This window comes from Cervus canadensis, chromosome 4 (assembly GCF_019320065.1).
Source record: "Cervus canadensis isolate Bull #8, Minnesota chromosome 4, ASM1932006v1, whole genome shotgun sequence".
Lineage (NCBI taxonomy): Eukaryota > Metazoa > Chordata > Mammalia > Artiodactyla > Cervidae > Cervus > Cervus canadensis.
This window is the reverse complement of record NC_057389.1, coordinates 3,425,443-3,438,671: the sequence shown is the minus strand read 5'-3', so window position 1 is coordinate 3,438,671 and position 13,229 is coordinate 3,425,443. Positions and strand designations below refer to the sequence as shown.

General features: G+C 36.7%; 1 protein-coding gene across 8 annotated transcripts in view; it reads left to right on the top strand.

The window, feature by feature from the left end:
• Positions 1-13,229, top strand: part of FER (FER tyrosine kinase) — a 447,462-nt gene that overhangs the window by 198,188 nt on the left and 236,045 nt on the right. For 7 of the 8 annotated variants that reach the window (XR_006268870.1, XM_043464502.1, XM_043464503.1 and 4 more), the window contains one exon: positions 3,784-3,873. Coding sequence is in view for 7 of the 8 variants with exons in the window: in XM_043464502.1 (XP_043320437.1) it covers positions 3,784-3,873 (90 nt within the window). In the remaining variant the exon portion in view is untranslated. Of the gene's footprint in view, positions 1-3,116; positions 3,166-3,783; positions 3,874-13,229 lie in introns of those variants that run through there. The other variant, XM_043464510.1, reaches the window with a different exon arrangement.

Here is a 13,229-nt window from a genome sequence, read left to right as displayed (position 1 = left end):
TTGATATTTGCAGTGTTTCATTTAGATTATGGAGTTATCAACAGTTTAGAATTTTTTTTTGAGAGACAGTCTTCTCTAGCATTGTAATTTCCCCGCAGCTATTCCTCACAAAATCACTCCAAATTTCATGGCTGCTTTGCATAAGAAGTCCCAGAGATATTTGGCACACAGCCTGGAGGTTGAGAGTGAATATTGTGAATATTATCTTTTTCTTGAATCTTACTGCCTGCTGATTTGAATAAACATCTGACTGTTCCTACAGGGACAAATAATCACTTTCATTGTTCCTTCTAAGAATGTTATTTGATTGAGTTTATTTACAGAAGCCTATGAGAAATAACACACGGTCACTGCTTCAGTGAGCTGCTGCTAACCGAGCGGTGTTCTGGCGCCACCTCTGTCCATAGTTCTCCCCTTCCTGTCAGGGGACAAGTTCTGAGGGCCCCTCAGGCGGGTGTGACTGAGTCCCCCGAGGGGAGTAACTCTGGCTGCCAGGCTGATACAGTGGGACTCTTCTGTGAGAGCATCGTTAGTGACCAGTGCAGTGCAGATGACTGGGGAGTTAAGCAATGGTCACAGAATTTTCGAGATGAAAATTTTTGTCTAGTCCGGTGTTCTCCTGTGCTGATATGGAAACCTAAGAGCCAGAGTAGTTAAGTGGTTTGCCCAAATTTACACTCTTTTTCTCTTCTGATATCAATAATCTTATTCTTTCTACCTTAGTGTCTCCTTTAAGAGCCTTGCTTTGAGACCTGTTAAATGCTTGTTAGTTCAAGTTGTTTATTTGTAATTTACTTTGACATCTATATAGACTGTCGTTTGGAAGAACTGTTAATTTTTGTCGGTCACTCCGGTTAGCAAAACCTCAATACTTGCCTTTTATATCTTTGCCTTTGGACAGGAGGCGAAGGTAACTTGAGAGCCTATTTTACTATAATTTGAGAGTTTCAGTGAAGAGTGATTTGGAAACTGGATAGGTTTGGTTTTACTTGAACTATAATTAAGATATTATTTCTTTCAGAATATTTTGAAAGATTTATCATAGATAGGCTTTTAATTATTATGGAGGTCTCTTAGTTATTATATATATGTATACATATTGAGAGATATTGAGAAACTGCTTTAATTTTAATGTAATGAAAAGCTGTTCTTAAATGAGATGTGAAACTGATACTGCGTCTATTCTTTCAAGATAGCTTTATAGCTGTACTGTAGAATTTTTATAGGCTACTCATCATAATATTATTTCATAACATCATATATTACTTCATCACATTGCCTCTCCTTTCCCCTCTTCACTGGCCCGCAGCTGTCTCCACTCTGAGGGACTTTTAGCCAGAATTGATCCCTGTTTACTTGGAGAAATCTCTTTACCTTGTTAAATCATCACCAGCCTTGACAGGCCTACAGGCAAAATTAGATGCTTTGTCTATGGTAATTGAAGAGAAACTTTTTAATTGTTAAAGTAGCCATTTATTCATTGATACAATAATCAGCATAATCTGATGTATTGTTAGGTGGATTATTTAAAGTTGATATGTAATGCTACATTGACCAGAAATTCTTTCGGTAAAAGAATTTCACGTTTTATTTGTGGAAATCTGGGCACCGATTGAGCTGACACTGGTTAAAATGTTTTATAAACTCTATTCGCATTTGATTATTCCTGTATAAAACTTAAAGTCTATTTATTGCTTCTAATAATACATTTTTTAAGATCACGTTATTTGAAGAGTGTTTTTAAATGAAAGGGTGCTTTCATTGATCATATTCCTTTGAATACAGACTGTATTATACTTTGTAACTTGATATAAGAGAAGTGATTTTTTTATTCCACACCTGGACCTATCTACTAGTCTTACCTAGTTAGTAATAGCTTTTTAAGAAAATGTTTCTCTTTAGTATCATTAAGGGGCTTGGGGAGAAATTGTTCTCTTTACTTCTGTAGGGTTTGATGCCCAAGATGTAGCTTGAGGAGAGTTATTTTTACCATGACAGAGAATATTGCTATAAACATATGCAAATAAAATACTTTCTAATACTTAAATCTCTCCATTGAATTTTCTGCTTTCTGCATAACCTCTCATGTAATTTTCGGTTCTGTTCTCATAGTACTCCTACATTGGGATTCTACTCTCTTTAGTATTTTAAGAGCATTTACTAAATTGATCTCCAAAGATTCTTTTAAAGTATTAGTAGGCATATGTTTGTAGAATAATAAAAGCTAATAGTACCACAACTTGTAGAAGGACAGCAAATAACCTGTCAATAAGCAAGTGGAGAGACAAAGGTTAAATTTCAGGAAATATGATGTTTACCAGGTAGCATGTCATGAAAAATATTTACTATATAAAAAGACATACTGTACTGTAGGTATTGGAGACAAAGTGTCAATTGAAAAAAAAAAAACAACACATGACCTACAGCTTGGGAACTATGTTTTGTTGATGGGCTTGTTGAAGACTTAAGCCCAGAGACAGCCTCTCAGGTAGGTCTCGAGAGATTGCGCCAAAGAGGTGAGGGAGGAGTCATAGCAGATAGGAATTTGCAACCAGCCAGGCAGTTGGAGCATCGTTAGAGCACTGCTGATTAAAGTAAGCCAGACATCTCACCTTAGGGAATGGAGTACTTCTCTGCGTGTGGGAAGATGCAGGAGTCTGGCTCACTAAAATCGTCCCTTTGATGTGCATCTTAAGTATCGAGGGCCAGTGTCCATTTTCTTCTCCGTCCTGAGTCCTCTCAGGGTGAGCAGTTGAAGCAGCCGCAGGGGCTGATGGCGCAATGCCTTGGCATCCTTTGTTTACTGACGTGGCAGGAAGCTGTTTATCTATGAGAGGAAACAGAAGATGTTATTTGTGGCCTGCTCTAGTTATTTTTCCACCGACGAGTAAAGTCGAACATCACTGCTGTTGGAAGACATGGAAATCCAGAACTCGGCACTATGATACCTCGTTCTCTGCTGCCAGCAGTTGAACTGTAGTTATTATTGGAACGTTAATCAGTGCATTTATTACCCTCCCACATGCTTTGCTGTCTTTCTTCTTACCTCCAGGCTCTCAGTTTTGTTTTCCTTCCTTCTCTTCTTTCCTAACCTCTCCCATCACCTGTGTTTGTAGAACGGACCTAAGGATTTGAAATTTTAAGGAAGAGTTTCCTTCCGTTGTGGTATGTGATCCGCAGAAATGCATCCCGTAGCAAGTAGTGGCCTGGATGTGCTCCCCTTAGCAGTAGAGCTGCTGCCCCTGCCTGCTTGATTTACCTTCTCCTGTTCTGTTGCCATTGTCCTCATCATCATGTCAGTCTCCGGGAATCCTCCACACTGCTCAAGTGAAATTCACTGTTTAGAAACACGTTCTGTACAACTCTCCTCCTGCCCCCTCCACTCCCGTTTTTTTCCTTGAAAATCCCTCACAACAGTCAGAAATTTTCTGTGTTAGACTGATTCCTTCTAGTTTGTGTCTTTTTTTCCTTCCCCTGTGTGCTAATGCCTGTGTTTCTGTGGGTTTTCTTTGCATTTCTTGTTGTCTCTTATCTCATGAATTCCTATTTCTTATTTTTTCCCCAAATCATGATATTTATTGAGCGAACAGGCAACTAAAATGCTGCAGGGTTCGTGTGCATTTGATTACTTATCACTTCTAATGTTAGGAAACTTGCATTTTATTTACTTGCAAGACAGAGTGAATGGACTTAAGCTGCGGATAAATGCCTGATTGCCTAGTGTAGCTGTGTACGTACCTGATAGTTTACTGCTGCTAATGGTTTCCTTCTGCATCTCTCCAGGAAAGGAAGGAGAGGCTGTCCCGATTTGAGTCTATTCGTCACTCAATTGCTGGAATCATTAGGTCTCCAAAATCTGCACTGGGCTCTTCAGTAAGTACGATGAACTCTATACACCGCTGAAAACAGTCATTGTCTAGCTTTTTTCTGATATATCAGTGCTGCTGCTGCTGCTAAGTCGCTTCAGTCGTGTCCGACTCTGTGCGACCCCATAGACGGCAGCCCACCAGGCTCCCCCGTCCCTGGGATTCTCCAGGCAAGAACACTGGAGTGGGTTGCCATTTCCTTCTCCAATGCAGGAAAGTGAAAAGTGAAAGTGAAGTCGCTCAGTCGTGTCGGACTCTTCTCGACCCCATGGACTGCAGCCTACCAGGCTCCTCCATCCATGGGATTTCCCAGGCAAGAGCACTGGAGTGGGTTGCCATTGCCTTCTCCAGATATATGTATACCATGTAAATTACTATTTATCAATAGAAAGGTAAGTAGATAATTTAACTTTATGTGTGCATGTGAATCTGTGTGTATTAACAGTGATATAGGGAGGAAAGGAATAAATTTGAATTGTAGACTTTCTGTACTACATATAAGTACTTACAGTGTTTTATGTACTTTGTAGCATTATTTGAAGAAAACTATAAATATAATTCTTTTACAGTGAAACATTTTTATAATAGGGATTATTATATATGTATTTTTAAAATGTATCAGTTTATATGTGTTCATATTTTTAAGAACATTTTAATTAGAAAATTAAAGTCCATTTGAAATTTGGGCTTGACACATCGTGGTAATGTATAGAATATTCACTACTCCTAGTAATAGCAGCTATAGCCAAGCAAGATAAAAATAATATTCTTATCCCATTTATATATAAAAGTATAATGTATTTTTTTACTTCATTACCTATAAAACTAAGTTATCAAGCTTTTTATTCTAGCCATGCTTCACTCACAGTATAGAGCTTTATAATATTTTATTGAATGATGGTTGAAACAATATTCAGTACAAACTAATTACATGCTTTCCCCCATCTTGCCAAATTTCTACAACATAATATCTTAATATTATTTCTTATTCTTTGAAAGTTTAGCTAAAACAATGTGACCTACTCATATATTAAAAAAAAAAAGTGCTTCCCAACCTTAGATTAGTTCAATGTTCATTCACATTTTGGATATATTTGCTATAGTTCCTTTTTAATATGTGGGTTTCCTGGTGCCTCAGTGGTAAAGAATCCACCTGCCAAGCAGGAGACACAGGTTTGATCCCTGGGTCAGGAAGATCCTCTGCAGTAGGAAATGGCAACCCACTCTAGTATTATTGCCTGGGAAATCCCATGGACAGAGGAGACTGGTGGGTGAAGTCCATGGGGTCGCAGAGTTCAGTTCAGTTCAGTTGCTCAGTCGTGTCCGACTCTGCGACCCCATGAATCGCAGCACGCCAGGCCTCCCTGTCCATCACTAGCTCCCCGAGTTTACTCAAACTCATGTCCATTGAGTCAGTGATGCCATCCACCCATCTCATCCTCTGTCGTCCCCTTCTCTTCCCGCCCTCAGTCTTTCCCAGCATCGGGGTCTTTTCAAATGAGTCAGCTCTTCGCATGAGGTGGCCAAACTTTTGGAGCTTCAGCTTCAGTGTCAGTCCTTCCAATGAACACCCAGGACTGGTCTCCTTTAGGATGAACTGGTTGGATCTCCTTGCAGTCCAAGGGACTCTCAAGACTCTTCTCCAACACCACAGTTCAAAAGCATCAATTCTTCTGCGCTCAGCTTTCTTTATAGTCCAACTCTCATATCCATACATGACTACTGGAAAAACCATAGCCTTGAGTAGACAGACCTTTGTTGGCAAAGTAATGTTCTGCTTTTTAATAGGCTGTCTAGGTTGGTCATAACTTTCCTTTCAAGGAGTAAGCATCTTTTAATTTCATGGCTGCAATTACCATCGGCAGTGATTTGGGTTACGACCTAATGACTGAGACACATGCTTTTTAATATGTTAGACATATTCCTGTATTTATTCCACTCAAGCAACACTCTTTCATACACAATTGTGGCAAGGCACCAGGTGTTCTAATTTTTAAAAAAAGAAGAAAAGTTTATTTTGTATAAAAGAGATTTTCACCTTATCTTTTAACCTTTGATGCTGCCATCATCACTCTAGTGTTCAGAAGTATCCACAGGAGGAAACTAATGCGGACCATCTCATGTGGCATCAAGTAGCAAATGAAAACAAGAGTTATGTGCAAGAGCCACATGACAGAGTACGTCTCTTTCAAGTCTTATCTCCCACTCTTGTTTTCTTAAATTTATAACTTCACAGATAAATAGTAATTCATAAGACTTGGTTTATTATGATTTGACAGTCAAAGTAAAGCGTAGGAGACTTGATTAAGAATTTATGAGAAGTTTCAGAGACTCTATGAGGAGAGTTTTTTGATAATCTTTATTAGAAGAAAAGGGCTTCCCGGGTTTCTCAGGTGATAAAGAATCCACTTGCAGTGCAGGAGACCTCGATTTGATCCGTGGGTTGGGAAGACCTTCTGGAAGAGGGCATGGCAACCCACTCCAGGATTCTTGCCTGGAGAATCCCATGGACAGAGGAGCCTGGTGGGCTTCAGTCCACGGCGTCACAGAGAGTCAGGCATGACTGAGTGACTAAGCACAGCACATTAGAAGAAAAAGAAACAGTTCTTACAAGGAAATATTTAAAGTGTTTTTTATTTTATTTTTTTTAATTTTTATTTTATTTTTTTTACAGTTTAATGATGGTGGTGGTGATTCTTTCACTTTATTATTTTTTACAGTAAGGGTGTCATCTTTGTACTCCACACACACAAAATAAAACAAGTGCTTATGAAAGTCCCTGCCCCCACCCCCCATCTCAAAACATCCTGAATGTAGCTATTCAAGAAGAACAGAAAAATCAAGACATGTTTGATTTCAAAATTTCAATAAAAAAGCAAAGTATGTAATGCAACAGCTGTTCAAGTTCCAACTCTAAAATAGACACCATTAGAAAAACAAAACTCCTCGTATTTTAAATTTCTCCAGCACACATTCCATAAAGTGTTTTTTAAAAGAAAGAAACAAATACAGTTCTTGAAACGATGTATTTGAATACCTCAGTGAACTGTTTATAAAATTATTTAATGTTAAGTCAGTGAAACATAGGGCATAATTAACTTGTCATTAACTCACCTTTATTTTACTTAGGTCAGAGGTCTTTGTGTCAGCAACTAATAAAACTTTATTGATGAGCTATTTATGAAAAGTATCTCCCGCCACTTTTTTCTTTCTGTGTGGTGTTAAAGATCAAGCTTGACTTGAGTAAAATGTCTTAAATACTTCAGAGCCAAGGCTCATTATCAATTCATTTCCTGCAGCTTTATTCTTAGATGGAAAGGTAGGAGAGTGGAATGTAGAGCTTAAAAGTTTAGCTAGTGACAGAAAAATAAGAAATTTTTTTTTGACCGTGGGTGTGTGTGTGAAGTCGCTTCAGTTGTGTCCAACTCCTGGCGACCTCATGGACCATAGCCCACCAGGCTCTCTGTCCATGCAATTTCCCTGGCAAGAATACTGGACTGGGTTGCTGTTTCCTTCTGCATTGACTGTGGGTGTGGGGTAGCATTTCCAATGTTTGTTTTTTCCTGTACAGTTTGGGCTGCCTGAGAACCTGGTGCCCTCAAGACATGACTGGAAGTGCAGCAGTGGCCCCTGAGACCTCATGTGGCCTAGTTACCTCACAGTTCACTGTTGTGGAGACTTCAGCTTTTGGCTCTGGTGAAAGTGAAGGTCTCTCAGTCCTGTCCGACTCTTTGGGAACACATGGACTATACAGTCCGTGTAATTCTCCAGGCCAGAATACTGGAGTGGGTAACCTTTCCCTTCTCCAAGGGATCTTCCCAACCCCAGGATCGAACCCAGGTCTCCCTCATTGCAGGTGATTCTTTACCAGCTGAGTCACAAGGGAAACCCTGGGGATCTTCCCCACCCAGGAGTCTACCTGGGGTCTCCTGCATTGCAGGCGGAGACCTTTTGGCTCTAGGCAGAACCTATTTTGATAAATCAGGGTTGATCAGAGGATGAAAGAGGTTTTTCTTTTAAGACACATTGATTTACATCTAGAAACAAAGGAGAAATCCTGTTCGTTCATTAAGATGAAGTTGTATGTGGTTAGCACTCCTAAAATTATGTCAGATATAGTGTACACAATCTTCATAATTCATTGATATGAATCATAATTTTTTAAATACCCTTAGACATTTACATGTTTTTTCTCCACTTAAAAGTGGTATTTACCTTATTCTTAAGTAAAATTACTAAATTGGCAGTGATTGATATAGGTTAAAATTTGGTGTTTACTAACTGCTTTTATCTGAAATGAAATGCCTTTCCCACAAAGTATGTACCTCATTCATATATACATTTTAATAAACTTATCAGCATCCTGGAAGCTATGGAAGGCCGATTTCATTCAAGAAAATTTCCCTCTGTAATCGAGAATTCTAGGGAATATTCACTTCCTCTCCCATTTGACCACATTCTTATCTTCATGATTAAGGCAGTCAATATATCCATCAGTTAAGTGCCATTTGACATTTCCTGGTTTATTCAGAAATCTCATGAACTAAAAAGACTGAGATAGTCTGTACTTTATGACGCTGTGGTACACTATGAATAAAGGTACAGACCTATTTCTGTAAGGTGTTAAATATCCTATTTACTTAAAGAAGATTTTCCCCTCTACTACAACAGGTAACTGAGTCCTTGAGTCTTACTGTGAATGTGAAGGTTTCAGATAGTATGATAATCTAAGGTAAATAAACTTTGGAGGCTATTTAACTGTAACTAAATTTTTTTTCTGACATAATTTAGTATTTTTGAGTATTCTAGTTTGGAAAAGGTAGTGTAGAAGACGGAAAAAATTTAATTACTGTAAACAAGTTTTTCTTTAAAACTTTTTAAGAACCCTGCCAAAATGGCAAACTTAAGCTAATTAATTTATTTTATTGTGATATACTTCACACAATGCAAAACTCTCCATTTCAGCGTATACACACAGTGGTTTTAGTATATTCATTGTTGTACAACCATCACCATTATATAGATATAGAACCTTTTGGTCTCTCTAGTAAGAAACTCCATTCCTATTAGCAATTGGTTTTAATTTCCCCCCTTTTCAATTTTCTGGTAATCACTCATCTATTTGTGATCCTATGGATTTGCCTTTTCTTGATGTTTCACATAAATAGAGTCATACAATATGTGACCTTTTTCTCTCTGGTTTCTTTAAGAAACCATTTTCTTGATTCATCCACATTGTAGCATTTATTGGTACTTCATTACTTGTAATGAGTGAATAATGTTCCCTTATGTGGATTTATCTGACATTGTTTACCTATTCATCAGCTGATGGGCATTAGGGTTGTTCTACTTTTGGGCTATTATGAATAAAGCTACAATGAACATTCACATACAAGTTTTTATGTGAATGTATGTTTTCAATTCTTTCAGTTATATACCAAGGAATTGCTGGGTCGTGTGGTAATTCTATGTTTAATTTTTGAGAAACTACCAAACTGTTTTCCACAGTGTTCGTAGCATTTTGCATTCACACCAGCAAAGTGTATTATTTGAGTGTTCCAATTTCTCTACAATCTCGACACTTTTTATTTTTCCATTTTTAAAAAATTATGGGCATCCCAGTGGATATGAAATGGTATCTCATTGTAGTTTTATTTGCATTTTCCTGACAATTGTTGATGTTGAGTATCTTTTAATGTGATTTGTAGTCACTTGTTTGTATTCTTTGGAGATATGACTATTCCTATCCATTGTATATGTTTTAATTGGTGATTTTCCTTCATTGTTGAGTATGAGTTCTTTATATATTCTGAATACAAGCCTCTTATCAGATACATAATTTGAAAATTTTTTTTCCCTCATTTTTGGAATTGTCTTGACACACAAAAGATTTTAATTTTGAGAAAGTCCATTTATCTAATTTTCTTTCATTGCACATACTTTTGGGGCCATATCTTAAAAAAATTGTCTAGTGCAAAGCCATGTAAACTTTCACCTGTGTTTCCATCTAGAGTTATATAGTTTTACTTTTACATGTAGGTCTTTGATCCATTGCAAGTTAATATTTGTATATGGCATGAAGTAGATGTTCAAATTATTTTTTAATGTGTGGAAGCATATTTAATTTAAAATCTAAAAGCAGCAACTATGAAATCTGGTTTTTTACTCAAACATAAAAATTGGTAGCTTAGAGCATAATTTTAGATAAAATAAAACTGTTAATTGCATTATACAAAGGGAAATGGATTAATCATGATATTATTCCCATTGAACTATTCATAGCTACTTATTTTGCCATTTTTTACACTGTGGCTAAAATGTAGATCTCTCTGTGAAGACAGTCTGATGGAGCACTTTAATCAGGAGTGTTGCTGGAAGGAAGAATGTCAGATAATTAGCTCACAGGTGAATTTGACTTTAACAGAATATAGTATCTGATGATAGATGTTTAATGTTTACTGTTACAGTGAGATTAGTATTTTAATATGCTGTATCAGCTCCAAGCACGTGTTCCTTTTTTTCACTGTACTAAAGGAGTTAAATAGCCTATCCTGAGTCCCTCCAGGCACTTACATCTGCTTCATTATCCTGCATCTTTCGTGCTTCAAGAGGTTATAAATTTGTATTGAGGACTATTTCTCATAGACTGCTTCTGAAATCAAGGCCAGGGGTGTTAGACAGGGTCCGTTGTATAATCTGCAAGCCTATAGGTGATCATGAGGGTCCATTTCCATTGAAAGTCTTTCAAACCACATTATATTCGATGAGATCTGTTCTAGTCATATCAAGAATACTGCCCTTTCTCCAGAGCCATTTTTTACTGCAGAATTTTTGTTGTAAGTGGCTGAACAATCTCTTCCATCTTAGAGCCCCTTCTGAGTACTAGTTGTTCACTGGTGAGTGGAGTACAGAACACGCTTGTAATAGCAGCACTCTTTGAAAAATGTCCTTTAAAATCAGAATAAAGCACACTTTGGTCCAGATAATTGTTCTTTAGATGTCAGAAGAATTATTAAGTTATTCTTCTGTCTCGTTAACATTTTTCTGGATTCTCTTGACATCCAGGTTTTTTTAATTTTTGAATTACTTTGAACTTTACTGAAAATAAAAATATTGAAAAAGAATGATGTGCATCCATAATATATAATAATATACTAAGTAAGATTTGCTTGTTTGCTTTTGTTTAGAAAATAAGCAAATTATGGTTCAGTGGTGTTTGTTGTACATTGGTTATCATGTTGGTGTTACAATGCTGGGCTTTCACTGTTAGCATAAGGGAATATAGTTATTTTCATTCATAACATAATAAACTACTTATGTTTTTTAGTGTTTTTTTCTTCAAGTCCAACAAAACAACCTTGTACTTCCTCTGACAAGGGATGTTGTTAAGTTCAACTTAGATATTATGTATTTTAAGCCTTGGTTGTCTTCCTTTATCCTTAAGGACTTAATATTTATTTATTTAGCCCAGACAGTAACATGTAAAAAAATGAGAAATAGGAAAAATAAAAATTAAACTTTTTACATCATATCACTGCCCACAAATAGGTTGAATTCTCCAATATAGTTAGTCGTGTTTAAGAAAACTAAATTTCTCAGAGTTACACATTTTGAATCACTGGTATTATACATAATTTTCAAGAAGAGCTTATCAAGCTTTGTTTTCTATAATTTCAGTACATAGAGAGTGTGTGCTAAGTCACTTCAGTCATGTCCCACTCTTTGTGATCCTATGGATTGTAGCCCACCAGGCTCCTCTGTCCGTGGGATTATCCAGGCCAGAACATTGGAGTGGGTTGCCATGCCCTCCTCCAAGGGATCTTCCTGACCCAGGGATTGAACCTGCGTCTGTTATGTCTCCTGCATGGCAGGTGGATTCTTCACCACTAGTGCCACTTAGGAAGCCACAGAGAGCGTAAGCCTCTTCTTTTATATGTTTGCTCAGATGCTTACAACATTTGACCCAGGATCATGTCAGAATGACTCTGTGTTCTGTACAGGCAATCCCAACTTGGTGATTAATTTTTAAATTTACTGAGCTGTGATTTCATACTCATTCATTAGCATGATCTGGTAATAGTTTTAGTTGAGATGTATAGTATAGCATTTGCACTGAAGACAGTTAGTGGACTAAAATGTTATTATTGATGCAGTGGTACATTTTATCTGTAATATTGTATGAGCTTCAGGTCAGGATGTTTGATTTTGAAAAAATAAAACTGTAGAAAAAATGGCAACAATGTGATGAGATGAACGAGAATGAATGAGAGTCACAAGCACAACTGGAAAAAGTAAATGGATAAAAATAATAATGAAGAAAAAGAACGATTACTAATAAAAGAAGTTGAGTAAAGGAACTAAAGAAGCAGGAAAGAAAGAGCAAAGTCAGGAGAAATCAGAAGGTATTGCAGAAGTACGAGACCAAAAATAAATGACCTTTAAAAAATCTATTTTGCTAGAGATAGGGTCTCTTATTAGAGATCCTGGAAGGTGCACAAATAGGCAGTCAAGGAAGTGGAAACTCATGGAAGTAAGGTAATATTCAAGTTTGATGAAGTTGTATATCTTTGGGGAAGAGTTACATTAATATTGTTTGGGGAAGAATTGTATAAGAATGTGAATCTGATCAGCATGTAATTCTGCCTAATCATTATGATAATCATAGTTGTATTATTACCTAAAGACTGAACAAACTCAGTCTTAAAACGTACAAAAATTGTTAATTAAGGAATTTGTTAATAGTTTTGCTTCTGGTTTCATAGTAGAAAGTGAACATTAGATAAAGTATGCTTTTAATAAAAATAACAGCTATCAGTGCATGAAAAAAAGATCAGTTCTACTTCATTGCTAAAAAAGTAGGATTTGTCAATTTACAGATAGGCCTTTGTGCCTGTTAAAGATGGAAACACTGCTTTACATCCTGTTTGTCTAGCACGAATGCAAACAATCGTGAAGATGCTTGTGCTCAAATGTTTGAGATAAAAGCATACAAATATTCATTAAATTCTTGGTAATTAGTCTTAATTAGACTAAGACAAAGAAAAATAGCCTCTTATTCTTAAATCTGGAAGAAATACTTTCTTGGGCTGACTCCTCACTGCATCTTCATTTAAAACAATATTTTTGTTACACTAAGTTCAGTATGTTTTTGCTGGAATATTTTTTAAGAATAAGGTCTGGGGAAAAATAGGTAAATAGCTGGTCTAGTCAATCAGGAAAGCTTGTCTTATGTATAACTCGTTAATTATGTTATATTACTGCACATATGAAAACGGAAACTTCATTTTCCCCATGTCTTTGACAAAAATTTTAGATAACAAGGAAAAATCTTTCCCCACTTAGGCTGAGAAAGTTGTGATGTTT